At 57.2% G+C, this 23,494-nt stretch overlaps 2 protein-coding genes across 2 annotated transcripts; both read right to left on the bottom strand.

Moving 5' to 3' along the window:
• Positions 1-949: 949 nt before the first annotated feature.
• On the bottom strand, positions 950-7,320 carry SMYD5 (SMYD family member 5). Its single transcript, XM_064419181.1, has 13 exons — positions 7,147-7,320; positions 6,871-6,979; positions 6,273-6,412; positions 5,954-6,075; positions 5,286-5,355; positions 5,022-5,126; positions 4,526-4,588; positions 4,288-4,358; positions 2,987-3,093; positions 2,707-2,763; positions 2,341-2,435; positions 2,016-2,086; positions 950-1,505 (listed from the first exon to the last, which is right to left on the bottom strand). Exons 1-13 carry the CDS (start codon positions 7,210-7,212, stop codon positions 1,367-1,369), a joined length of 1,215 nt encoding a protein of 404 aa, XP_064275251.1. The 5' UTR covers positions 7,213-7,320; the 3' UTR covers positions 950-1,366.
• A 1,906-nt stretch (positions 7,321-9,226) lies between these two features.
• On the bottom strand, positions 9,227-11,832 carry LOC135300161 (homeobox protein not2-like). The gene is made up of 2 exons (XM_064419363.1): positions 11,588-11,832; positions 9,227-10,783 (listed from the first exon to the last, which is right to left on the bottom strand). The coding sequence occupies exons 1-2, from the start codon at positions 11,717-11,719 to the stop codon at positions 10,625-10,627; spliced, it is 291 nt and encodes a 96-aa protein (XP_064275433.1). The 5' UTR covers positions 11,720-11,832; the 3' UTR covers positions 9,227-10,624.
• Between the last annotated feature and the right edge of the window lie 11,662 nt (positions 11,833-23,494).

The raw sequence follows: 23,494 nt of genomic DNA, 5'->3' as shown, positions 1-23,494 counted from the left end.
CCTCCTGCAGCTGGGGCAGGGCTCAGTCAGAGCTGCATGGGACAGCACAGCCTCCAGCAGGGATGGGCTGGTCACAAATCCAGAGCCCACACTTGAAGGTGTCTGTTCCCTGAGCCCTGTGTCCCGGGTCACAGCCCACTCAGCACCCAGCAATACAAAGCACAGGTCCCCAGCTGTCACCAGTCTCGGTTTATTAGGAACACTGAAGGGGATGTGGCCCTGGTAAGGCTGGGGACAAGCAGCGGGAGGCAGGGTTGGCAGTGATGGCAGTGCCACAGGTGTGCCACCCTCGGTCCCACAATCCAGCTGCCACGGCCATGGCAGCAGGAACACAGCTCCCCAAAATCCGTGGAGGAAGGAAATAACCCTGGGTGCATCCCTGACCTGCTGCCTGTCTGTCACTTGGAGCTGTTGTCCCTCCAGCCACGTCTGCACACAGGGACACTGCTGCATGGTGTGGCCTTGAGGGTGGCACAAGGGATGGATGACAAGGGGACATCCAGTGGGGCCACTCTGTGCTGGCACATCTCCCCGGGCACATCCTTGTCCCACAGCCAGCTGAAGGGAGGGACAACTCCCTCCCTAGAGAACCCAAAGTGTCTTCTGGGTTTGGGATGACACCACAGCCCGTGTCAGCTCCTGGCCATTCTCCATCCCCACATGCTCCTGCAGTCTCTGCCCGGGGCTCTGTGTCACAGGAAGGATGGGCTGAGCTGGGAAGGTGTCTGCAGGGTCTGCTCTGCTCTCCCTGCTGGACTCGAGCTCTGGGCCACTCTCCAGGGCATCCCCTGCAAGATCCTGCTGCCCCTCACTGCTGGCCAAGGCGTGGAATGAGGATATCTAAGGGCCCCAGCTCCACAGGGTGTAGATAGTGCTAATATAGACATTAAATAGTACCCTCGTGCACAGACACACGGACACACACACACACATTGCCCTCGTCCCTGCAGGGTGGGAAGGACAAGCTCCTCCACATCCACAGCCTGCACAGACACAGCAGAGTGACCTCACGGGTGACAGCGTGGTGTCCCAGGGGCTGGCTGGACCCCACTCTCCTCCAGCCTCCCCTGCAAGCACCAGCCAGCCCCACCGGGAACTGGGATGTGCTGGAGGGCCACTGGCTCACAGCTTGTCCTCGCAGGGAGGACGGGGACAGCCTGACACACACACACACACGCACAGGGACACAGACAGGCGGGAGCAGGGCCTGCCTCCGGCTCCCGGCTGCCCCCTCCGGCACCTGGGCACGCGGCGCCCACCCGACCCCACGACACAACCCTGTTCTAAATTAAAGCTGCTGCCTCTTGGAGGAGCCTCCAGGCCCTTCCCTTCCATCCCTTCCCTCTCCTCTCGCCCGGGACCAGGATCACACGTCAGTCATCTCATCCTCCAGCTCTGCATCGTCCGTCTCTCCTTCGCCCTCCTCCTCTTCGTCCGACGTCACGTCGGCGTCGTCGGCTTGCGCGAGGCACTTGGGACACGAGCAGGTGAACAAGTAGTTCTCCCTGGCAGGGGGGACAGAGGGATGGCGTGGGGCAGGTACACTCCCACACTGCTGCTGGGCAGGGGTCGGGAAGAGAACAGCCAGGAAGGGGCTAAACGTGTCAGACCCAGGAGTTTGGGGGGGCCATCCTGCTGGCTCAGGCAGGGTAAAGGTACCCCGGGTGCAGAGGGGATTGCTCAGCCCCACAGGGGTGATGGACAGGGGGACAGTGACCCCCAGCAGGAACCTCTACCCTTGAGGGACAGAGAAGGAAAAGGATGGGTCTGCAGGTGTAAGCATGCAGAGAGAAGGGGGAACCCAAATCCTACAACACATTACAAGGAGCTTGAAGAACCAGAAACACCACGTGCTGCACACAGCCCCTGCCACAAGCCCACTGAAGTTCACAGCAGCCCGTGCACAGCCACACCCCAAGGCACACACAGCCTGGGGTGGGGGTGCTGCCCTGATGCACTGTTTGGGGTGCCAGGGGGTGTGAGGTCTCCCCCAGGTAGCTCCAGGCAGCCCCTACCTGAGTATCTTGTTGCGGCTGTGTCTGCTCCTCTCCCTCTGACAGCAATCTAAGTAACTGATGCAGATTTCCTGGCAGCAAACAGAAATGGGCAGGGCTCAGAATGGCTCCCCATGATCCCAAAGCAGCAGGATTTGCCCCAGTCCCTCCCAGAACCAGGCAGAAATGGGGTCTGGCAGCCCCTACATAGAATGCGGACTGAATTCCTCTGCCAAGATGATGCAGGACACAGGAGGTTTTGGGGCTGGGGTCCGTGGAGGATGTAGGGGACACAGGGATGATGCCACGGTGATGCCTCAGGTCCACCCAGGCCCTGCTGTCTCACCTCTCCTGCGTCGATGTCCTCCAGAGCAGTGAGATGCAGGAGGAAGTTGTTTTCTGGGAAGGATGTCTCAGCATTGGGGATGCAGCTGTGGTTACCTACAGGCAATACCATCTCTGCTAAATGCCTGAGTGACTCCTGGAACCACATCACATCTGAGTGCATGTGAGTGCATCCAAGGCAGGACCGGCCATTCCACAGCTGGGCAAACTGCCAGGGAACACTGAGCACCACTCATCACATCCACCCCATCCCATCCCACAGATGGCAAGCACAAACCCCTTTCTCCAGAGGAAGAGGTGTGCCAGCCTAGCACGGGACACTTCCCTCCTCACTACTGGTTTTCCTGCCAGTCCTTGTGTCACTTACAGCAGCTCTGCAGCACGTAGAGCCCTGATCCCTCGCAGTTGAGGAACTCTCCCGACTCTGCAGCACAGAGAGAGGTGTTAGAGCCTGGCATGGTACATTCCAGCTCTTCCACACACAAGCACAACAGGACATCCATCAACACGGAACACCCACAGCCAGCACGGCCTGGGTGCTGCAGCATGATTTCCCAAGAGCCTTTCCCTCCCACTGGGAGGGGGTGGAGGACAAAGATTCATATCCCGAGGCCGCCTGCCCTGCCCCTGCCCTCCCAGAGCCTCACCCTTCTCAATGTCCTTGTAGAGCTGGTCGATGAAGGCGTCCAGCTCCTCCCGCTGCAGCATGGGCAGGTCCAGCGCATCGCACGCGTGCACCCACTGGCTCAGGGAGCTGGGAAACAGGGGACATGGCACAGTGCCAGTGCTGCTGGGGAGCAGGGGGACACTGCCACAGTGCCTTGGGGAGCAGGGGGACACTGCCACAGTGCCAGTGCTGCTGGGGAGCAGGGGGACACTGGCACAGTGCCTTGGGGAGCAGGGGGACACTGCCACAGAGCTGGGGGAGCAGGGGGACACTGGCACAGTGCCTTGGGGAGCAGGGGGACACTGGCACAGTGCCACAGAGCTGGGGGAGCAGGGGGACACTGGCACAGTGCCACAGAGCTGGGGGAGCAGGGGGACACTGGCACAGTGCCTTGGGGAGCAGGGGGACACTGGCACAGTGCCACAGTGCTGGGGAGCAGGGGGACACTGCCACAGTGCCACAGAACTGGGGAGCAGGGGGACACTGGCACAGTGCCACAGAGCTGGGGGAGCAGGGGGACACTGGCACAGTGCCTTGGGGAGCAGGGGGACACTGGCACAGTGCCACAGTGCCCTTGGGGAGCAGGGGGACACTGCCACAGTGCCACAGAACTGGGGAGCAGGGGGACACTGGCACAGTGCCACAGAGCTGGGGGAGCAGGGGGACACTGGCACAGTGCCTTGGGGAGCAGGGGGACACTGCCACAGTGCCACAGAGCTGGGGGAGCAGGGGGACACTGGCACAGTGCCTTGGGGAGCAATGGGACACTGTCACAGTGCCACAGAGCTGGGGGAGCAGGGGGACACTGGCACAGTGCCACAGTGCTGGGGAGCAGGGGGACACTGGCACAGTGCCACAGTGCTGGGGAGCAGGGGGACACTGGCACAGTGCCACAGCGCTGGGGAGCAGGGGGACACTGGCACAGTGCCACAGCGCTGGGGAGCAGGGGGACACTGGCACAGTGCCTTGGGGAGCAGGGGGACACTGCCACAGTGCCACAGTGCTAAGGGGGAGCAGTGGGACACTGCCACAGTCCCACAGTGCTGTCAGAAACAGGACATTTTTACAGTGCCACAGTGCTGTCAGCACACGGTGGGACCTCGCAGAGGAGATCCAAGGTGGCTCTGAGCAGCCAAGGCCTAGCAGAGGGATGTGAAAGGGTTGGACACAGCCATGATGAAGGTTTGTTTAAGTCTGCCTCTCTCTCCCCATCTCTTAAACCCAGCCATTCACATTCCACACCTCCAGTGCCTGCAGGGAGCACCCACAAAGGCCCATTACCTGGTTCCTATGCCTTGGCCATTGGTCCCGACGAGGGCAAAGAGGGATCGAAAGCCTTCTGGAGTGAACCACTGCAGGAGGGACAGACAGAGCACCTGAGGCGGCAGCCTGCAGGACCACCTCACTCTGCAATGCTCCCAACGCCACAGGGAGCTTTGGGGGAAGCAAGGAACCAGCAGAGTCCCAGGGGAAGCCCTGGCCAAGGCTCCTGGGCTATCTGGGAGGCAGCTCCACTCACCCTGCTGAGATATTCATCGTAAAGGGCTTCGGTGAAGAGCAAGCGCAGCAGCTCCAGCTGGCCCTGGCAGGACACAGAGCACGGTCAGGGTGGGGTGCTGTGGGTGCCAGCCCCGGGCTGAGCTGAGCCCAGCCCAGCCACAGCCTCCAGAAGGACCTGGGCCCCCCGGCCTGCCCTGCATGGCTGCAGGCTGCTGCCCTCACAGCTGTGAAATCCACCTATTTTAGCAGCAAAAGCCACCCACTCAGCAGCTAAATATCACGCTGTCCCAGCCCACAGCAGGAACATCTCCCCCACGGGAAGGAGCAGCATATCCCATGAAAGCATCACAAGGCCAAAACCCCCTAAGCAACCATTTCCTCACTGTCAGGGCCCTCCCTTTTAGCCTGGAGTTTCCAGTGTTTCCTACCCTGCTGTAATGAGGCTTTTGCATCTCTGGGCTCAGACACAGGAAGGAGAAGGAAGGCTCAAGGACTGAAGAGCTGCTGGGTCTTACCTTAAATTTGTCCCCCAGCAGCTTGTGCACAATCTCCTCTTCTTCATTTGCTGTCTTGTTGCAGAACTGGGAGAAGGCCTTGATCCACCACTCCTTGTCTTTAGCCTGACAAAAGAATCAAGCAGAGGCATTGCACCAACACCACTCTCCTCCCCAGCCCAGAGAGAGGGAGGATTGTCAGAATAAATGCTGAGAAAGCCAGGCCAAGGAAACAGAGCCTTGGGAATAACATCTACAATGGGATAACAAAACCACCCACCGTACCTGTTTGATGGTGGCGACCATCCTGGCCATCAGCATGATGCTGGAGGTCTCTGGGGGGTAATGCATGTTTCTGTGGGATTAAAACGGAGAAGAGATGAGCAGATCAGGACTGGCATGGGAGTGGAAAGCTGGAGGGAGGCAGAGGCAGCTGCCATAGGTGTGGACAGGCCTGCACTGATCCAGCACAGTGCAGCATTGCTGTGTGGGGAAAAACCTGCACCCACCTCCCTGCTCCACCCATACAAACAATCCCCCTCCATCCTGCTCACTCTGCTGGGGCTTGGGACAAGGTTTGGGTCAGGGATGTTGCTTATCCCCTCTGGAACCATTTTTTTTGAAAGCAGGGACAGAAATGGGCCCATGGGATGCTACAAGGAGGATCTCCCAGAGGCTGGAGATCTGCAGGAGCACCACAAAACTGCAGGAGTGAGGGATGTGCACAGCTCAGCGCTTTGTAGCTCCTTAGTGGGAGAAAAATAAGGAGTGCTCAGCTGTGTGTCCAAAGCCCTGGGCTGGAAGATCCCAACAGCCCAGCAGGAGAAAGAGCAGGGCAGTGTCCCACAGCCACCCCCTCCCTCCAGCCACCTTGTGCAGGGATGCACAGCAAGGAGCCAGCCCAGGAGAGTCACCTCCCTTGCCCGTGGGGCCGCAGGCGGGTCAGGCCCTACCTCCATGCCTCCTGCAGCTTGTTGAGGGGGTGCGTGGGGTCGTCGCGGGACGGGCCGAGGCAGAGCACCTGGTGGTACTGCTCCAGAGCTGCCTGCCTGCATTCTGCACTGCAGTACGTCACCTAGAGCGAGGGGACAGCGCTGGCACTGCTGTGGCAGCAGGAAAGGGCTCCTGGATCCAGCTGTGCCCCCTCCCTGACCAGCAGAGCCCTGGCTCTTTGGCCCACAGCATGGAAAGGCAGACAGCACAAGAGCCGGGCTGGATGGGAAGGACTCAAGGATGCCCAGGAGAGCACGGTCCCTCCTGGCAGTCCCGTACCTGGCAGCGGGGACACTGCTGGTGCAGGTCTTTCCGGATGCTGCACTGCTCCGGGTGAGGCAGCACCAGAGAGCTGTTCCCCAGCAGGCGCTGGGCGTTCTCCTCCGCCGTCTCCAGCGCCCGCAGGCAGTGATCACAGGCTGGGGGACACAGGAAGGGGGGATGGATGAAGGATGGATGCCACTGGAAAGCCTTCAGAAAGGAAAGGGACCAGAACCCAGGGCAAAGCAACACAAGTGGTACCAACACCAAACAGGAACAAGAGGATGGGGCTTGGAGCAACCTGGGGTAGGGCAAGGCGTCCCTGCCCATGCTAGGGATGGAATATGATCTTTAAGGCCCTTTCCAAACCAACCCATTCCAAGATTCCATGGTGGCACCTGGCACATTCCTCCAGAGCTGAGGGAAGTCACCATTCCTCAGATGGCATCTGAACTTGTCAACAGTTTGGTGCAAAGGCAGAAAAGGCAGCAGGGCCACCTTTATAGAGGCGCCAAGACAAACCCAAACCCTTCCCTCGGTACCTCTGCGGTCCCGCGGTCACCCCACCGGGACAGGGGACAGGGATGGGGCCGTGCCACCAGCACCAGCCGCTCACCTCGGTAGTTGTACAGCGCATTCCAGAGGAACTGCGACGACACCACCGGCCTCTCCACGAAGACTGTTTCCCCTTTGCGGATGTTTCTGGTGGCGAACAAGCCTTTTCCCTGCCGAGGGACAGCCGCGGGTCAGGGACGCGCCCCAAGCCGAGTCATACCCGGGAGCTGAGGGAATCCCTGCACGCCCTCCACCCCTGCGTGCCTCTACTCGCTGTGCCCGCCGGGCCGGCCGGGAAGGGAGAGCCCCTCACGGGGGCAGACCGCGGGCTGCTCACCTTGGCGCTGCTGATGAAGCGCGCCTCCGCCGCAGCCCCGGCGTGTGGCCCCGCCGCGGCCGCCATCTTCGGGCGGCGACTTCCCCGCCCTGACCCGCCGGGCAGCGCCTCTTCCTCTTCCTCCTCCTCCTCCTCCTCTTCCTCCTCCTCCGCCGCCGCCCCCTGCGCCCCTCAGGGGTCCGCGCTCGCCATCGCCCCCCTCAGCCGCGGGGCGCCGGGGCCGGCGGCCATCTTGGCCCCCCTTCCACAGCCCCCGGCCAGCGCCTGAAAACAGCCAAAACACCCCGAAACACCGCCAAAACACCCCAAAACGGGGCCGGGGCGCTGCCGCTGCCACCCCAAATCGCGCAGGAGTTTGCTGCCTCTCCCCAGTCAGTTGTTATTATTTAACGATAGGGGAATAGTCACAGCCCTGTCAGGCACAAGTTCCCCCCTCACTTGAGGTCTCCCCTCCTGGAGAGGAGGCATTGCCCACTGCCCTGAGCACCCAAACTGGCCCGATTTCCCCCAAAAAAGCCTTCAAAACGCGCTGCTGTGGCCACTCTGCCCTGGCTGCCTTCTGCATGGGGGTCTGCAAAGCCTCAGAGTCCAGGGAAACGCGTGTTTGGTTGTATTTACTAATTGGCGGCTCAGCCCCGCTCGTCGCTGGCCGGGCGGCGGGAGCAGGGCTGGGAATTCAGCACGACTCCGTGCTCGGGGCTTTGGGCAGTGATTTGGTGTCACTAGATGTCACTGTCGGCTCGTGGCGGGGACACGACAGCGGGTGACAAGGCGGGGGCTGCCACCTCCATGCCCGGGCCAGCAGCTGAGCACGGCCTCAGCACTGGCCGCAGGGATGGGCACTGCTCCGGCCACCGGCCGGGGCACAGGGGACAAACAGGCTGCCAGGGCCACGTCCCCTGGCCGTGCTGTGGGATCCGGGGCCGGTGGAGCCCGGGCAGGCTGTGCTCCATCACACTGTGCCCGTGGCAGGGACCGCAAGGACACGGCACAGGTGGGGCCATGCTGCCGTCACTCACCATTACATCCTCAGCGATTCATGGAACATTTATGTGGCAAAAGCCCACTAAGACTAGTCCAATGTTCCCTGGCACTGCTAAGGCCACAACTGAGCCATGTCCCCAAGTGCCACATCCACACGGCTTTTAAATCCCTTCAGGGATGGGTTTCCACCACTGCAGCTGTACCACGGCTGCGCAGCCCTTCCTGTGAATGAGTTTTCCCCAACATCCAATATAAACCTCTATAAACCTCCCCTGTCACAACCTGAGGCCATTTCTTCAGAGATTTCTTTATGGAAAGGGGTGGAATGGGCACTGGCAGGGGCTGCTCAGGGAGGTTTGGAGTCCCCATCCCCTGAGAAGTCCAAGGAAGGCCTGGAGGTGGCACTCAGAGCTCCGGGCTGGGGACAGCTTGGACTTGGTGACCTTGGAGGAATTTCCAGCCTCAGTGATCCTGGGATTCCTCTCCTGTCCCTGTTCCCTGGAGCACAGCCCGACCCCCCTGGCTGTCCCCTCCTGGCAGGAGCTGTGCAGAGCCACAAGGGCCCCTGAGCCTCCTTTGCTCCAGGCTGAGCCCCTTCCCAGCTCCCTCAGGGATTCTGCAGCCCCTTCCCAGCTCCCTCAGGGATTCTGCAGCCCCTTCCCAGCTCCCTCAGGGATTCTGCAGCCCCTTCCCAGCTCGCTCAGGGATTCTGCAGCCCCTTCCCAGCTCCCTCAGGGATTCTGCAGCCCCTTCCCAGCTCCCTCAGAGATTCTGCAGCCCTTCCCAGCTCCATTCCCTGCCCTGGCCACACTCCAGCCCCTCAGGCTGGCAGAGCAGGAGCTGCAGGGGTTTGGCCACATCCACCTGCAGACACATGTTCTTGTTCTCCAGGAGCCTGAGCACCCCATACTCACCAGGCATGACTGGTCTTACTGAAAATGTAATTATATCTCAGCAGGAACCAGCCCAGAGATAGTAACTCCCTTCACCTGCTTTGATATGGGGTCATCAATAAATTGAAAAAAAGATGCTTAGTATTATGTTTTGTCCAAAATAGTTTATTAAGAAAAAAACCCTCAAACTCTTTTGAGAAAGATGAAAATATATTTGGTTTATTTGTTTTTGCTACTAATTTCAATTGAAAAATATGAGTACTTGGAAATTTTTCCATCTGTTTTTTGTTTTTATACTCATTCCATCTCTCTTTTAAAAATTAACTCGATTTTTACCAAGAGACAAAGAAAATAAATAAGCGACAAGTATTAAGGCAACAACAACAACAAAAGGTATTTCTATAAATAACAATGTAAGAGTAAAGTGATATACAGTGTTCTAGGTCAGAAAGAGATGGAATAAATTATCCTGAGCTGATGGGCAGCCATAGAAAGGCAAGGTGACAGCCTGAGTCCTTAGTCCTGGCCCCCCCAAAGCCCTCCCCGCCCCCAAAAATCCAGCTGTTAACCGCATTGGCTGCTCCAGATGTGCTGGGAGCGCTCCGGGTGCGGTGTCCCAGGGCACCTGCGGGGATAATGAGGAGAGAACGGAGCAGCTGCCTTGTCTGGGCCACAGTGGCACATCTGGCCGCGGGGCAGGGGGCTGTCTGCTGCAGCAGCTGAGCTGTTGCAGCTGCTTTTTACTGCAGCTCCAGCCCTGCAGCAGCACACACACCCTGGGCTAGGACAGCAGTGCCGGGGGACACACACCGCCCGGGGCTGGACCCAGCTCTGGGGAGCCATGGAAAAGGCACAGACACAGCAAGGCACTGACGGGAGGAGGCACTTCTGCTCCAGGGCAGGGTCAGACCCTGCTCCTCGCATCCAGGAGTCCAGTGTGGCAGCAAAGGGCTTCCCCGTTTGGGGCGTTCTGGTTGTGATTGACCTGAGCATCAAACATAGGAGTCGAGAGGAAGAAGCGATCAGGGCACACAGCCACACATAACATGAGTGACCCTGGTTTTAAATGCCCTTGTGCTCAGAGCCATCAGAGACAGATCCCATTGCCTGCCCAGTATCAGACTCTCTGATTGTCACCTCAAAATCACCCTCTGATTGTCACCCCAGCACCAGAGACACTGTCATCTGAGCTTCAGAGTAACCCTCTGATTGTCACCCCCACACCAGAGAAACCAGCAGATTGTCACCCCAACATCAGAATCGCCCTCTGATTGTCACCCCAGTATCAGTCACTCTGAATCTCACCCCAGCACCAGAGACACCCCGACTGTCACCCCAGGCTTTCTGCTGGAAACTGTTTGTGTGTCCTGGTGCTTCATGAGCAAACAGATCACCTGCCACCAAGTGATGAAGACCCAGGAATTACAGCACTTGGCTACCAAACAGCAGCCAAAGAAATTCAACCAAAGAAGTTCAGGAGGTTCCTTCCAGCCAGCTGCAGTTCAGTCCTGTGGCTCCAGCTCTCAGATCAGTCTCACTTGGACCAGAGCAGCCCAGACAAGTCCCCAGGCATCAAAAAGCAGCCTGGTCTCCTCGGCTGCTCAAAGCTCCACGTCCACGGGGTCCTCCTCGTGGTCCTTGCTGTCGGTGGAGTCGGCGCTCGCAGGCTGGATCACCCCAAACTGCGACAGCTTTGCCGCCTTCTGCTCCATGCTCTGCTTCCTCCACTTGATCCTCCGGTTCTGGAACCAGACTTTGACCTGGAGGGGAAGTGGCACAACAGCTTAACCTGAGGGCTCCAGGAGCCCTTTTCCAATCCACGTTCTTCCAAGGTGGGTATCCCCAAAAAGCAGAGTTCCTCAAATTGGGGATGTGCATTATTCCCTCAGGGAATAGTGAAGGAGAACAGGAGAGGTGAAACTACAAAGGGCAGAGTGGTGATGGGAAAGGATCAGGGGGCAGGGGGTGCAGCTGCACTGAGAAGGCTCTGGCCAGGGAAGTGAAGGAAGCAGCTCCCTAAGGAGCCCCTGAACCCATCCCCAGGACTGCAGTTGCCATAGTGCATGATGAGACCCCCGATAATTATCCACTGTCCCCCAGAACTGGCTTTGTTTTGCTCTCCCTTTTCCCAGCTGAATTTAGATCCCATCCCACTGTGGAAGATCACCTGGCTCCTTCCTTCCACACTAAACAAGCAATTTACAGTGGGAGGAGCAGGAACTCACAGGGCAGAGCAGGGAAACAATTATATCCAGTGTCGTAAAAGGACACTTGAAACAGTCTCCAGAGGATCGTGACAATGCAGACACAGCAACCAGCCCAGTTAGAACTCTAAAGCACAGCAGGGTTGTGCTGCTGAATGCTTTTTGTTCCACTTCGTGGATTCTGAAATCTTGTCCAGAAACCATCCGAACTCTAGGCACATCTCTTCAATGTCACCTGGCAGCAGGGTGTCCCACGGGTCACTTTGCACCGTGTCCTCCCCCCGCCACACTTCCCAGTGGGAAGGTCAGCACAGAGCAGCCCCAGGATTGGTTCCACCAGCTCAGCTCCCCTTCCCTCACCTGGGTCTCTGTGAGATGCAGAGTTGCAGCCAGGTCCACCCTCTCCGTGCCCACCATGTACTGCTGCTTGAGGAACTCCTGCTCCAGCCGCTCCAGCTGCTCTGGTTTGAAGACCGTGCGGACTCTCTTCATCTTGCAGGGCCCCCCCGACCTCCAGGGCCCAGGGGGACCCAGCGGGTTGGTCCCGACACAGTGAGACAACTCCAACCCTGTGAGAAAGCAGCAAAAATTGAAGGGGTCTGCACTAAAGGAGCTGGGTGAAAGCACCGAACCCAGCAGGGATGTCCCTGCCCTGTCCCTACCCAGACAATCTCATCCACACTCCTTTTCCCATGAAAAGCTGGAGTAGAAGAACTTTTGAGGGTCTGTTCCATGATTTTACCCTCAGGGTCCACCAAGGACAGTCCTGGACATGCAGCCAGACCCAAAGAAATCAGCACTCAGTGAGGTGGGCAGGATTTGACCTTTGCCTGCACAGGACCTTTGTAACAGGACAATCAGTTTCATCAAGAGCTGCAGAACACAAAATCCCACCTCTGTCTCAAGAACCCCCAAAGCACAGATGGTCACAGCTGACCCCAGACTGGCCCCTGGCTTTCCCCTTCCCTTGGCACACGGGCTCGGTGTCCAGGATCCAGCTCTCATGCAGGACCACATCCTGCACCTGGGTTCCCCAGGGGTGATGATGATTCAGCCGGACTAACAAGTGTATCTGACCTGTCTCCTCTCCAGCTGTGGCCTGAGGACAACCGTAATTAGCATAAATTAACATACAATCCAACACCAGCACTGCCGCTGGCACCTGACTGAGAGCAGGTCTGCCTTCCCAAGCCCTCATCCTCCCTGCTCCAGCTGATGTCCCTGCTCAGTGCAGGTCCTTGAAAATCCCATAATCCCTTCCCAGCCCAGGCACTGGATTCCAGGCCCAGGTGAGTGCCCCGGAGAGCTGCTGCAGGGCTCACAGCACAGCCTGGAGGGTTTCAGAGCTACAGGAGCCATGGAAGGCCAGCACTGATGGCACCAGGGCTTCTCCAGCGCCAGATTCACTTCCAATAACCCACTAATTACAGCCAGTGGGATTTTCCCGTGGAAAACACACCGCACTGGCAGGATCAGCCCATTAATGGCCCCCATCTCTGCTGATCCAAAATATTGTGGCAAGCCAGGTTTCTCCAGCTTTTATGGAAATACTGCGCATAATGATCCCCATTCACACCTGCTACTTATCTCTTCTTTAATGACTGATCTTGTCACATTCTCCAGGAACAAACCTGCATCTTGACCTACTTATTTTCATTAATTGGGTGCAAGTTCTGCGTGTGTCTAAGGATTTGTGGGACGGAGACCTGACAGCTTAACAGCCGTAATTGCACTTTAAACTATTTTCATCATTAAAATCTTTTCACCCATCACTTTTTGTTTCTATTTTAACACTGGAATAATAGCAAGTGTAATTTCCAACATGAAACGCTGAGTGGAAATCGTTCTGCAAATTGTTTAACTGTGTTTTCATACCTGGAATTTTGATACAATATAAAGATTAACACAATTCTGCAGATGCTGTCTCGTGAAAGAATTAATCCATTAAATAGTTGTGATAAGAACTTAATAAAAGATTAGCAAATACTTTTGGTGTCTGAATATTGTAGCATCAGGTTCAAATCTGGAGTTCTTTATACACAGAGAATCCTGGCTGCAGGTTTTACCTGGACAACATGCTCTGAATACTTAAGAGGAATACTTAATTTCAAGAAAAATACTCTGAATAGAGATACTTTGTTAAAATCACTTGGTCGTTGTCCTTATAAAGTTCCAGTGAAAATAGATCCTGACAGATCAGGAAATATCATCCATCACCACGGTGTAAATTTTCCCCACAGATCAACAAAAACATTTTTCTTAGATGCTTCTGCACTAAAAATATGAAGTTTTGAGGGCCAAGTGCCACAAACCACTTGTCAGTTTCACTTATGTGAGTGAAAAATTGCAGGCAAAGCAAAATTAGAGAGGGGTGAGGGCAAATTTGGGAGAAAGGGACCCACGCAGCAGCAGAGGTCAAGAAATTGATTTTGGGAGCGAGGCTTTGGGAAATTACAGCAGGGTTTTGATTAAAACTCTGGCAGTGAAGTGCCTTCCTGATATATGAAAGGAGAAATAAATGCCAGTGTGTGTAAAGTCACCCGTAAAATCTCACGGCATCACAGACTGCTTTGGGTTAGAAAGCTCCTTAAAGATCCTTGAAGATCATCCGGTTCCCACCTCCGACACCTTCCTCTAGCCCAGGCACTGCCATACTGGTTTTAGCTCTGACACTTTGCTATTTAGCCAAGTTTCTGGCTCCATCGCAAATGCAAACAACGAGTTTGGATATTCGGCACCAGGCTCTGGACTGGGGACTGAATCCTGGATTAGTAAAATTCCGCAGCATCTTCAGGAATCAGCCACAGGCTCTTTCTTAGTCAAAATTCAGAGACATCGGGTGTGTTAGAAACTGCCTTGCAATATAAAAAAAATTGCACAAATAAACAAAAAAAACCGCCTAAACCGTTCATTTTTGGTCTCGCTATATCGATCACCTACAGAGAGGAAAAAAACTCCAAGGAAAGTTTTCCCTTCCCCTCATCCCTGTCCCGCAGCCCAGCGCTTCAGCTCGGGCTGCTCCAGAGGCCCCGCAGCGGCAGCGGGACCGCAGCTTTGGGGCGACCCGACCCCAGCCCCGGCCCGCCGCGCTGCCCCGCGTCCCGTCCCGGTGCCATCCCCGCTCACCTGCTCCGGGCCAGGGCCAGGCCCAGGGCCAGGCGGGCAGCGGCCCCAGCCCCGCCGGGGCCGCTCCGGCCGCGGGTGCCGCCGCGGGCCAGCGCGGAGCGGGCGGCCCGGGGCTCCCGGGGGCGGCGGGGCCGCGGCGCGGCGGCTCCCGGGCCAGCAGCGCCTCGATGTGGAACGGGGTCTTGGGGGGCGGCGGCGCGGGCCGGGGGCACGCCGGGCTCTGCAGCATGGCCGGGCCGGTGCGGCCGCTGCCCCGGAGGGCGCTTATATGGAGGGCGGGGGCCGGGGGCAGCCGTGCTGCTATGCAAAGCGGCGGCGGGGGGGCGGCGGGGGCTGCACACACCCCGCTGGCCGCCAGCAACACCTCTGCCGGCACCCCTGCTTCCCCAGCGACAGACCTGCTTCCTTACCGACTGCCCTGCTTCCCCACTGACACCCCAGCGACACCCCTGCTTCCCCACTGACACCCCTGCTTCCTCACTGACACCCCAGCGACACCCCTGCTTCCCCACTGACACCCCTGCTTCCATACTGACACCCCAGCGACACCCCTGCTTCCCCACTGACACCCCAGTGACACCCCTGCTTCCATACTGACACCCCACTGACACCCCACCGACACCCCTGCTTCCATACTGACACCCCACCGACAGCCCTGCTTCCCCACCGACACCTCACATCACCCCTCTTCCCCACCAATACCCTACCGATGCCCTGACACCCTTGTTTCCCTATCAACGTCCCCAAGGACACCCCAGTTCCCACAGACACCTCTTCCTCCCCCTGCAGTGGAAACCCTCCTTACGCTCAGGGTCCTCCATGGACACCCCTCCTTGCACACAGCACCCCCATGGCGAGCCCTGCTCCCACAGTGACAGCCCCACGGATCCCCTGTTCCCACGGGCAGCCCCACAGTCACCCCCCGTTCCATGGCAGCACTGCACTGACACCGCTCCTTCTGCCCTGGCACCCCATGGACGCCCCTCTTTTCCTGCTGTCACCTCCAGCGTCACCTGCCCTGCATCTTCCCCTACAGTGACGTGCGCTCTTTGCCCATGGACCACCCCCCTGGCACTCCCTCCTGCCCCAAGGATAAGGGTTCCTTCCTCATGGACCGCTACACCAACCCTGTTCCTTCCTCAACATCCAGAACAGCACCTAACCCCCTTCCCGATGGACACCTCACACCAGCACCAATCCCTTCCCCTCGCACACCCGCAGGGACACAAACATCCCTCAGTCCCATCCCAAGCTCCTCCTGACATGCCCAGGCCTCACAGGAGCCCCCACACCGTGTCCTGGCCACCCTCCTCAGGGCACCCCGGGCTGTGCCAGCACATCACCCCGTGCCCCTGTGCCAAGGGGAATGTGCCTGCACCTGTCCAGGTGTGTGGGAATATCTGGGACACGGGACAAGCGCCTCGGGAGCTCGCACAGGATCCGAGGTGACCGTGCCCTGGGAACGGAGCTGCTGCCATCCCTGTGTGACACCCTTGGAGCTGGGCACAGCCACATGGGCTGATGGGGAGCTGTGGGTGGCACTGACACCTCTCCCAGGTGGGATTCCTGCTCAAATCCCACCAAATTCTCACTGGAAATTCACTCTGGTGTGTACAAACGCAGAGAAACCCCAGAGTCTCCGGGTTAATAAACACAGAGCAGAAATCCCCTGTGGTTTAATAACCTGGCATTAAGCATCCCTGCATGCACAGGCTCACAGGCCATATCCAGTAAATCCTGCCTTAAACACGGATTCATGCCATTTAAAGTTTATTTTCCCTGCACAATGCATAGCAATAATTATAAACATCTCTGTATTTTTGAGCATTTCAAAGCAGATGGGAATACACAGGCAGGATTATCCTGCTCATGAGGAAGCACCCTGGTGATGGCTACAGGATCCTCAGGGAGGAGGATGCCCACAGGAGACAAAAGAGTCCCTGAAGTTTGCCTTTAAAACACGTTTTCTTCCTGCCTTTTAGCATCCTGTGTTCCCCAGCAGCTTCCAAATAAGTGAATAAATACAGCTGCTGCTTTATTGCTCCTTATCCAAACAGGCAGCTCTGATCCCGCTGCCGTGGAGCCACGGCCTTAATTAGAATCACACGTTCAAAGCTGGGCTGAAGAGTGCTGAAGCCTCTCCCAAAAAAAGTCACCTTGGGAAAAAAAAAACATCCTCGGAGATTCACAGCTCCTGGCTCTGCTGGCACAGAGGATGTGTGGGATTGAACACGGGTGTCATTAGAGGAGGTTTGGGGTTATTAAAAGGTTATTAAATCAGTTCATGATTTTTGCTCTTGGTGTAAGTCCTGACTGGTGCTGTGGTTCCCAGGGAGAGCAGTGTTGGAGCTGCTGCAGTTATTAGAGGATCTGTTGGAGGTGTTGGGATGGGCGAGCTGCAGGCAGGGCAGGGACGCTGATGGATCCCCTGGCAGGGATCCTGCATGGATGGACAGGGAGCCCCTGGGATGGACAGGGAGCCCCTGGGATGGACAGGGAGCCCCTGGGATGGACAGGGAGCTGCAGGGATGGACAGGGAGATGCTGGGATGGACAGGGAGCTGCAGGGATGGACAGGGAGCTGGTGAGATGGACAGGGAGCTGCAGGGATGGACAGGGAGCCCCCAGGATGGACAGGGAATCCCTGGGATGGACAGGGAGCCCCTGGGATGGACAGGGAGCTGCAGGGATGGACAGGGAGATGTAGGGATGGACAGGGAGATGTAGGGATGGACAGGGAGATGTAGGGATGGACAGGGAGCCCCTGGGATGGACAGGGAGCCCCTGGGATGGACAGACACCTGCAGGGATGCACCGAGGGAGGCCCCAGCAGGCAAACCCCAGGTGACTTTTCCCTTCACTTCTGGCGCTGGGCCGCAGGCGCAGCCTAATGACACGTCCTGTTTCCCATTAGTGCTGTGTGCTCAGCTAATGCATTTTGGTGGGAAAGCTGGAAATTTTCACCCGCTGGTAATGACTTGGGAAATGTAGCACCCAGCAGCCAGGCAGGGCGGGGGGCTCTGGCCAGGACCCCCCACCTCCCCTGCCCACACCAGCTCCAACCAGCGGCCCAGACCCTCCAGAGAGGGAACATGAAAGGATGGGATCTGATCCTCTTTGCTTTTCTGGTGGTGGTTATTTTATTTATTTTATTTTATTCGCTATCTTCTATTCATTATATTTTATTCCTGTTTTGTTTTTCAAGAGTGTAGAAAATAAAAGGTGAAGCGGGGGGGTGAATCTCTTAGGGGGAGTTTCTTAGAGAAGGGGTAAAAAAAATCCCAACAACAAAACAACAACCCAAAAAGCCCCCCAAAAAAGCCCCCAGCCCTTTGTAAACATCCCCCCTGAGCAAAGGGAAGGAGGTGAAAAGCATTTCCTGATAACTCCATTAAAGAATGAGGCTGCATTAACATTCCAAGTCCCTCGACAAGAGATGAAAGTGGGGAACTCAGTTCAGCCTCTCCTGCTCCAGATGTTATTATGGGCTCCCTGAAAGGTTTTTTTATTTCTTTTTTGCAAAGAGACAAAGATGTTGCCTACTTCAAACGGGGCTAATTGATGCTAATGACTATCAGATAGAGGGGGGGCCCTTTTTCCCCCTGCCAAGGGGAAAGAGAGAGCGCATTTTACAATCCCCCCATAGAAAACGCCCCACTCTTCAATCCAGGTTGGTGCTTTAGGGATTTTTGTTCCTCCCTGGCTGCTGCTTTCTCTCCTCCTCCTCATTCCCCCCCTCCCCGCTTCATCTTTTCTGTCCCCCTTCTTCTGGGCACCCCGCAGCTCTCACTTGTTTGCCCATGAGAAATTTCACACCTCGCCTCTCGGCCGGTGGGGAGAGCCCGGCTCCATTTCCATCCCTGTCCCAGCCGCAAACCCATCCCAGCGGGGCGAGGGGGAGGCGGAAATCTCCCCAAACCCGCAGCAAACACACGCGAAAACGTGACGGGGATTCGGTGCATCTGTAATCCGGGCCGTGAGGGCTCCTGCCAGCGGGACACACCGCCGGGAGGGATCGGTCGGGAGCATCCCTGCAGGCTGGGGAGGATGGATCCAGGATCCCTGCAGTCAGGGGAGGATGGATCCAGGCTCCTAGGGCTCCTGCAGCCAGGAGAGGATGGATCCAGGATCCCTGCAGTCAGGGGAGGATGGATCCAGGCTCCCAGGGCTCCTGGAGTCAGAGGAGGATGGATCCAGGCTCCCTGCAGTCAGGAGAGGATGGATCCATGTTCCCAGCGCTCCTGCAGTCAGGGGAGGATGGATCCAGGCTCCCAGGGCTCCTGCAGTTAGAGGAGGATGGATCCAGGATCCCTGCAGTCAGGGGAGGATGGATCCCAGATCCCAGAGCTCCTGCAGTCAGGAGAGGATGGATCCCAGATCCCAGTGCTCCTGCAGTCAGGAGAGGATGGATCCAGGCTCCCAGGGCTCCTGGAGTCAGAGGAGGATGGATCCAGGCTCCCTGCAGTCAGGAGAGGATGGATCCAGGCTCCCAGCGCTCCTGCAGTCAGGGGAGGATGGCTCCTGCTGAGCCAGGAGGGTGCTCCTGCTCATTGGAATGAATGGCCCAGCACTGCCAGCCTGAGGGAACTGAAACCCTGAGCTTGTGTCTTTTAATGAAAATTGCCTTAAAAATGGGATTTGGAGCACTGGGTTTTGGCCTTAGGTCAGATTTCTGCAGAGGTTTCTCCTGTGCTAATCCAAAGTGACAGTAAATGATAATCCATGAACCAGCAATGGGAAATTAGGAATGTTCTCAGCCCCATGGCTCCTTGAGCTGGTGCTTTGCCCCCTTCCAAACCGGATCCCACGGGATCCTCTAGGAGAGGGGCTTGGGGATCCCTCTTTGCAGTGGGAAGAGGAGCACAGGTATTTTCCAAGGAGGATGATGGATGTGCTCCCATTCCTCCACCATAACGCCTAGAAAAGATAAATTCCTCTGGCTCACAGCAATAGCTGTGGGTGCTCTGTGCACGGGGGCAGCTGGAGGTGGGTGCCAAGGAGCCACCCTGCCTCAGCTCTGTCCCCCTGCTGTGACAGGGAGCCACCCTGCCTCAGCTCTGTCACCCTGCTGTGACAGGGAGCCAAGGAGCCACCCTGCCTCAGCTCTGTCACCTGCTGTGACAAGGAGCCACCCTGCCTCAGCTCTGTCACCCTGCTGTGACAGGGAGCCCAGGGAGCCACCCTGCCTCAGCTCTGTCACCCTGCTGTGACAGGGAGCCACCCTGCCTCAGCTCTGTCACCCTGCTGTGACAAGGAGCCACCCTGCCTCAGCTCTGTCACCCTGCTGTGACAGGGAGCCACCCTGCCTCAGCTCAACTCTCCTTCTGGATCCTCAGCACCTCGCAGGGTCACCAACAGCCCCAGACTGGTGAGGACAGGAGCAAGGGGAGCCTGGGTTCCAGGTGACAAGGGCCCTGTGTCAGTAGAGCACGGGATGGACAGGACAATTTGGGGACGTGCCAGTTTCGCAGAGTGTCACCCTAAACGCTGGCCTGGAGAGGAGTCTGTGCCGGTTCTCCCCATCCTTGTCACCTCATTTTGTCTCCTGCCTGCCAAACCTCCCCAGGCTGCCTCAACATGTCCCAGGCCGGGCTGGACGGGGTTTGGGGCAGCCTGGGACAGTGGCCCGTGGAAGGGGGGGATCGAGGGGTCCTCAGTGTCCCCCCCAGCCCCAGCATCCCGTGATTCCGTGTTGGTGCAATGCAGGATTCCCCCGCGATCCCCAGGCCCTCGGTTTGTGCTCGGGGGGCAGAGCACAGCAGCCCAGACAGCCAATACACACCCGGGCCGCCCCTCAGACAGCGCTGCCCGGCCTCATTGTCAGGTTAATTTGGGATAATGGCCTGCAAAGCACCTCAGCCCCATCCAGGCCTCATTAGCACTTGATAATATCGAGCATCCTGAGGAATTAGGGCTTTTCCCCTCCTCCCCAGCCGGGCATGTCCAGGCGGGAGCCGCGGGCAGCCCCCGGAGCCAGGGCTGCCCTGTGCCCCAGCTCTCCTGGGCGAGAAGCGCCTGCTCCCGGCGGGCTCCTTCTGCGTGCACATCTGGCCCAGATCGCAGCCAGATGCGGAGAGAGGCAGCGGGGTCCCTCCCAGCACCGCGTGCCCACGGGCTGGATCACCTCCGAAAGTCCCTTCCCAGCCCAGAATTCCGGGATTCCATGGGGCTGCGTCCAGCCGCGGGCACAGCCTGGGAGAACCCCCAAAATCAATTAACACTCAAGGGTCTCCGTGCCCCTCCCGTGGCGCACAGCCCCGCAGCCCCTGCTCACAGGGGCTGCCATTCCAGGTGTCGAGAGCATCCCAAACCTGCGCATTGAAAATTAATTGGGAATTCTAAACAAACTGAGCATTGAGGCAGCGCTGGGCCGGGCCTGAGTGCGCCATCAGCCCGCTGCTCCCTTCAATTATCTTTCTTTTCCCACATTGTTCTCTCCTAATGAGGAGACTAATGACCAAAGGATGGTTCATAAGTGGTTCCCAGACTCTCCTTGCCCAGGGCAAACACCGTCCACAATAGGATCACAAATTGTAGGGAGAAGCCCCGGCTGATCACATCAGAAACGGTGCGGGGATTTATCTCCCGGCCTTAACAATAACAGTATGTTCTTAATCGCCACTCCAAAGGGACAACTGGCGGGGGATCTGCCCGGCCTCATCATTAAAAGCTGGCAGCATCTTTGCTGGCGCTGCCCTTTGTTCATCTTTCATTATTGCAATGCTCCGGCCCCGTTAATTCCTCTCCATCTTATTAAATCAATAGAGATGGAGCGGGGGGAGGACGGGCAGACCCAGGGCTCGGATCCGGCTCGGCTCCCCGCGGGCTGGGAGCGGGGCACGCCCGGGCCGTGCTCACCCCGCTCCTGCGGGGGGAAACTGAGGCACGGGGGCTTCACCGCCGAAATCAACCCGGGACGAGGTGTTAGCAGGGCTGGGGAGCTGAACCTGACCGCCAGTCCCACACCTTCAGCGCTCATCCCACAGCACCAGCGCTCGCTTATCTAACGATTTCATCCGTTTTTACAATCCAGTCAAACAGATTTTATGCAAAGATGGTGCCAAGGTCACCCAAATTCATTCCACCGCAGCGGACATCGCTTGATTGAATGATTTATTCAGCTTTTAGAATAAAATTACACCAGGCAGGGGGAATCTGGTGCCAGGTTTCCCCAGGAAATCCTGGCTTATCCATGCTGGGATGGCAGTGCCACCGGACAAGGTTTTTTTGGTTAGTTTTGAGGGGGTTTTTTTTTTGTTTTGTGGGGGGGTTTTTTGTGGGTTTTTTTTTTCTTTTGCCATAAACTGTTTGCAAAGAGGTAGATGGTGAAATTTCCCTCTTTTTTTCCCCCCTATTTTGTTGGTTATTTTGTTTTGTTTTGGGGTTTTTTGTTTTGTTTTGTTGGTTGGTTTTTTTCCCCCTCTTTTTCATAGCAGTTCATTTCACCAGAACTGGTTTAAAGCCAGGATTTTCAAACCCGAAGATTTTGGTCACTGCAATGCTCAGTCCAGAGGGGAATCCTCATTTTACCGGTTCCTCTGCTGCATTTCCAGGCAGGTCACTCCATTTCATCCTTATTTTCATGTATCCAGGAGAGTTTAGTGTACAAATGTGATGCCTTTGCTCCCCGTGCAAGGCAGCTTGGGGTAATTCATCCCAGACAGTCTGGAAAATAGGGGATGTAGTGGGATTTCCTCCACTGCTCATGATGTCTCTTTTATATTCCCACTGAAAGCGGGCAGAGCCGCCCAGCAGCCTCGGGAAACTCATTTGATGTTTCACCCGGGACTTAGCGGGGAGGGAGAGGCAGGGGAAATGCTCCCTGACCATTTAACAGGATTACACGAGGGCATGGAGCCCGGAACACGCACGGCCGCCTCGGGCTCTGCCTTGAGCCTCCCGGTGCCCCCCGGGACACGCTAATCCCACCGAGGGACCCTCCCAAGGGGACACGGCGCTGCCGGCCCGGGAAGGGACGCTCCAGGGCCTGCAGAGCAGCCGGGGCTCAGGAGGGGCTGCCCCGTCCTGCACACACCACCCACAGCGGGGACCGGCCCGGCACCAAGGGGGGCACCCCGAGAGCCCCAGCGCTCCCTCGGCCGGGTTGTCCTCTCTGCAGCCTCTCCAGCCCGGTCCCACCCGTTCAGCCGGCTGTTTGCTGCTCTTCAGCAGCGCCCTGAACCCACGGCAATCATACCCGTCCATCTGTCCATCTGCCTGCCACAGTCCCTGGGGAGCACCTGAGTGCCTCTCCCTGTCAGAACCCAGAACATCTGAACACCTCTCCCTGTCAGAACCCAGAACACCTGAACACCTCTCCCCATCAGAATCCTGAACTCCTGAACACCTCTCCCTGTCAGAACCCAGAACACCTGAACACCTCTCCCTGTCAGAATCCAGAGCTCCTGAACGCCTGTCCCTGTCTGAATCCAGAACTCCTGAATGCCTCTCCCTGTCAGAACCCAGAACACCTCTCCCTGTCAAAACCCAGAACATCTGAACACCTCTCCCTGTCTGAATCCAGAACCCAGAACACCTCTCCCTGTCAAAACCCAGAACACCTGAACACCTCTCCCTGTCTAAACCCAGAACACCTGAACAACTCTCCCTGTCTGAATCCAGAACACCTCTCCCTGTCAAAACCCAGAACACCTGAACAACTCTCCCTGTCTAAACCCAGAACACCTGAACAACTCTCCCTGTCTGAATCCAGAACACCTCTCCCTGTCTGAACCCAGAACCCAGAACACCTCTCCCTGTCAGAACCCAGAGCACCTCTCCCTGTCAGAATCAAGAACTCCTGAACACCTCTCCCCGTCAGAACCCAGAACACCTCTCCCCGTCAGGCTCCCCCCAGCCCTGCCTGCCCCGGAGCTGCCACTTATCACCGGGAGAGGAGATGTGCTGGGAAGGGCTCAGCGCTGCATCTTTGGCAGATAACCTTTATCCCCTTAATAAAGCTGCTTAATTCTCACTTCCTTTTAATTATATCTGTTGGTGAAAGCCACCTCGGGTTTTGCAGAGAGGTGAAAAGCCAGCGACTTTCTGGGAGCCATGGATGGGGAAGAGTGGCAGGGTCTTTGGGATTTGGGTGAGGACTCACAGCTCTCATTCTTTATTCTAACTTTTATACACAGATTTC

Source organism: Passer domesticus, chromosome 4 (assembly GCF_036417665.1).
Source record: "Passer domesticus isolate bPasDom1 chromosome 4, bPasDom1.hap1, whole genome shotgun sequence".
Classification (NCBI taxonomy): domain Eukaryota; kingdom Metazoa; phylum Chordata; class Aves; order Passeriformes; family Passeridae; genus Passer; species Passer domesticus.
This window is presented reverse-complemented; position numbering and strand designations above follow the sequence as displayed.

What these genes read in the sequence shown, in the direction of transcription:
- SMYD5 (XM_064419181.1), bottom strand. Translation starts at nt 7,212, where the DNA reads ATGGCGGCCGCGGCGGGGCCACACGCCGGGGCTGCGGCGGAGGCGCGC. An exon ending in GCTTCATCAGCAGCGCCAAG is followed by an intron (nt 6,980 to 7,146) that starts GTGAGCAGCCCG and finishes GTCCCTCGGCAG; the next exon opens with GGAAAAGGCTTGTTCGCCAC. An exon ending in TGCGCTGTACAACTACCGAG is followed by an intron (nt 6,413 to 6,870) that starts GTGAGCGGCTGG and finishes TGTGTCCCCCAG; the next exon opens with CCTGTGATCACTGCCTGCGG.
- LOC135300161 (XM_064419363.1), bottom strand. Translation starts at nt 11,719, where the DNA reads ATGAAGAGAGTCCGCACGGTCTTCAAACCAGAGCAGCTGGAGCGGCTG. An exon ending in TGCATCTCACAGAGACCCAG is followed by an intron (nt 10,784 to 11,587) that starts GTGAGGGAAGGG and finishes CTTCCCCTCCAG; the next exon opens with GTCAAAGTCTGGTTCCAGAA.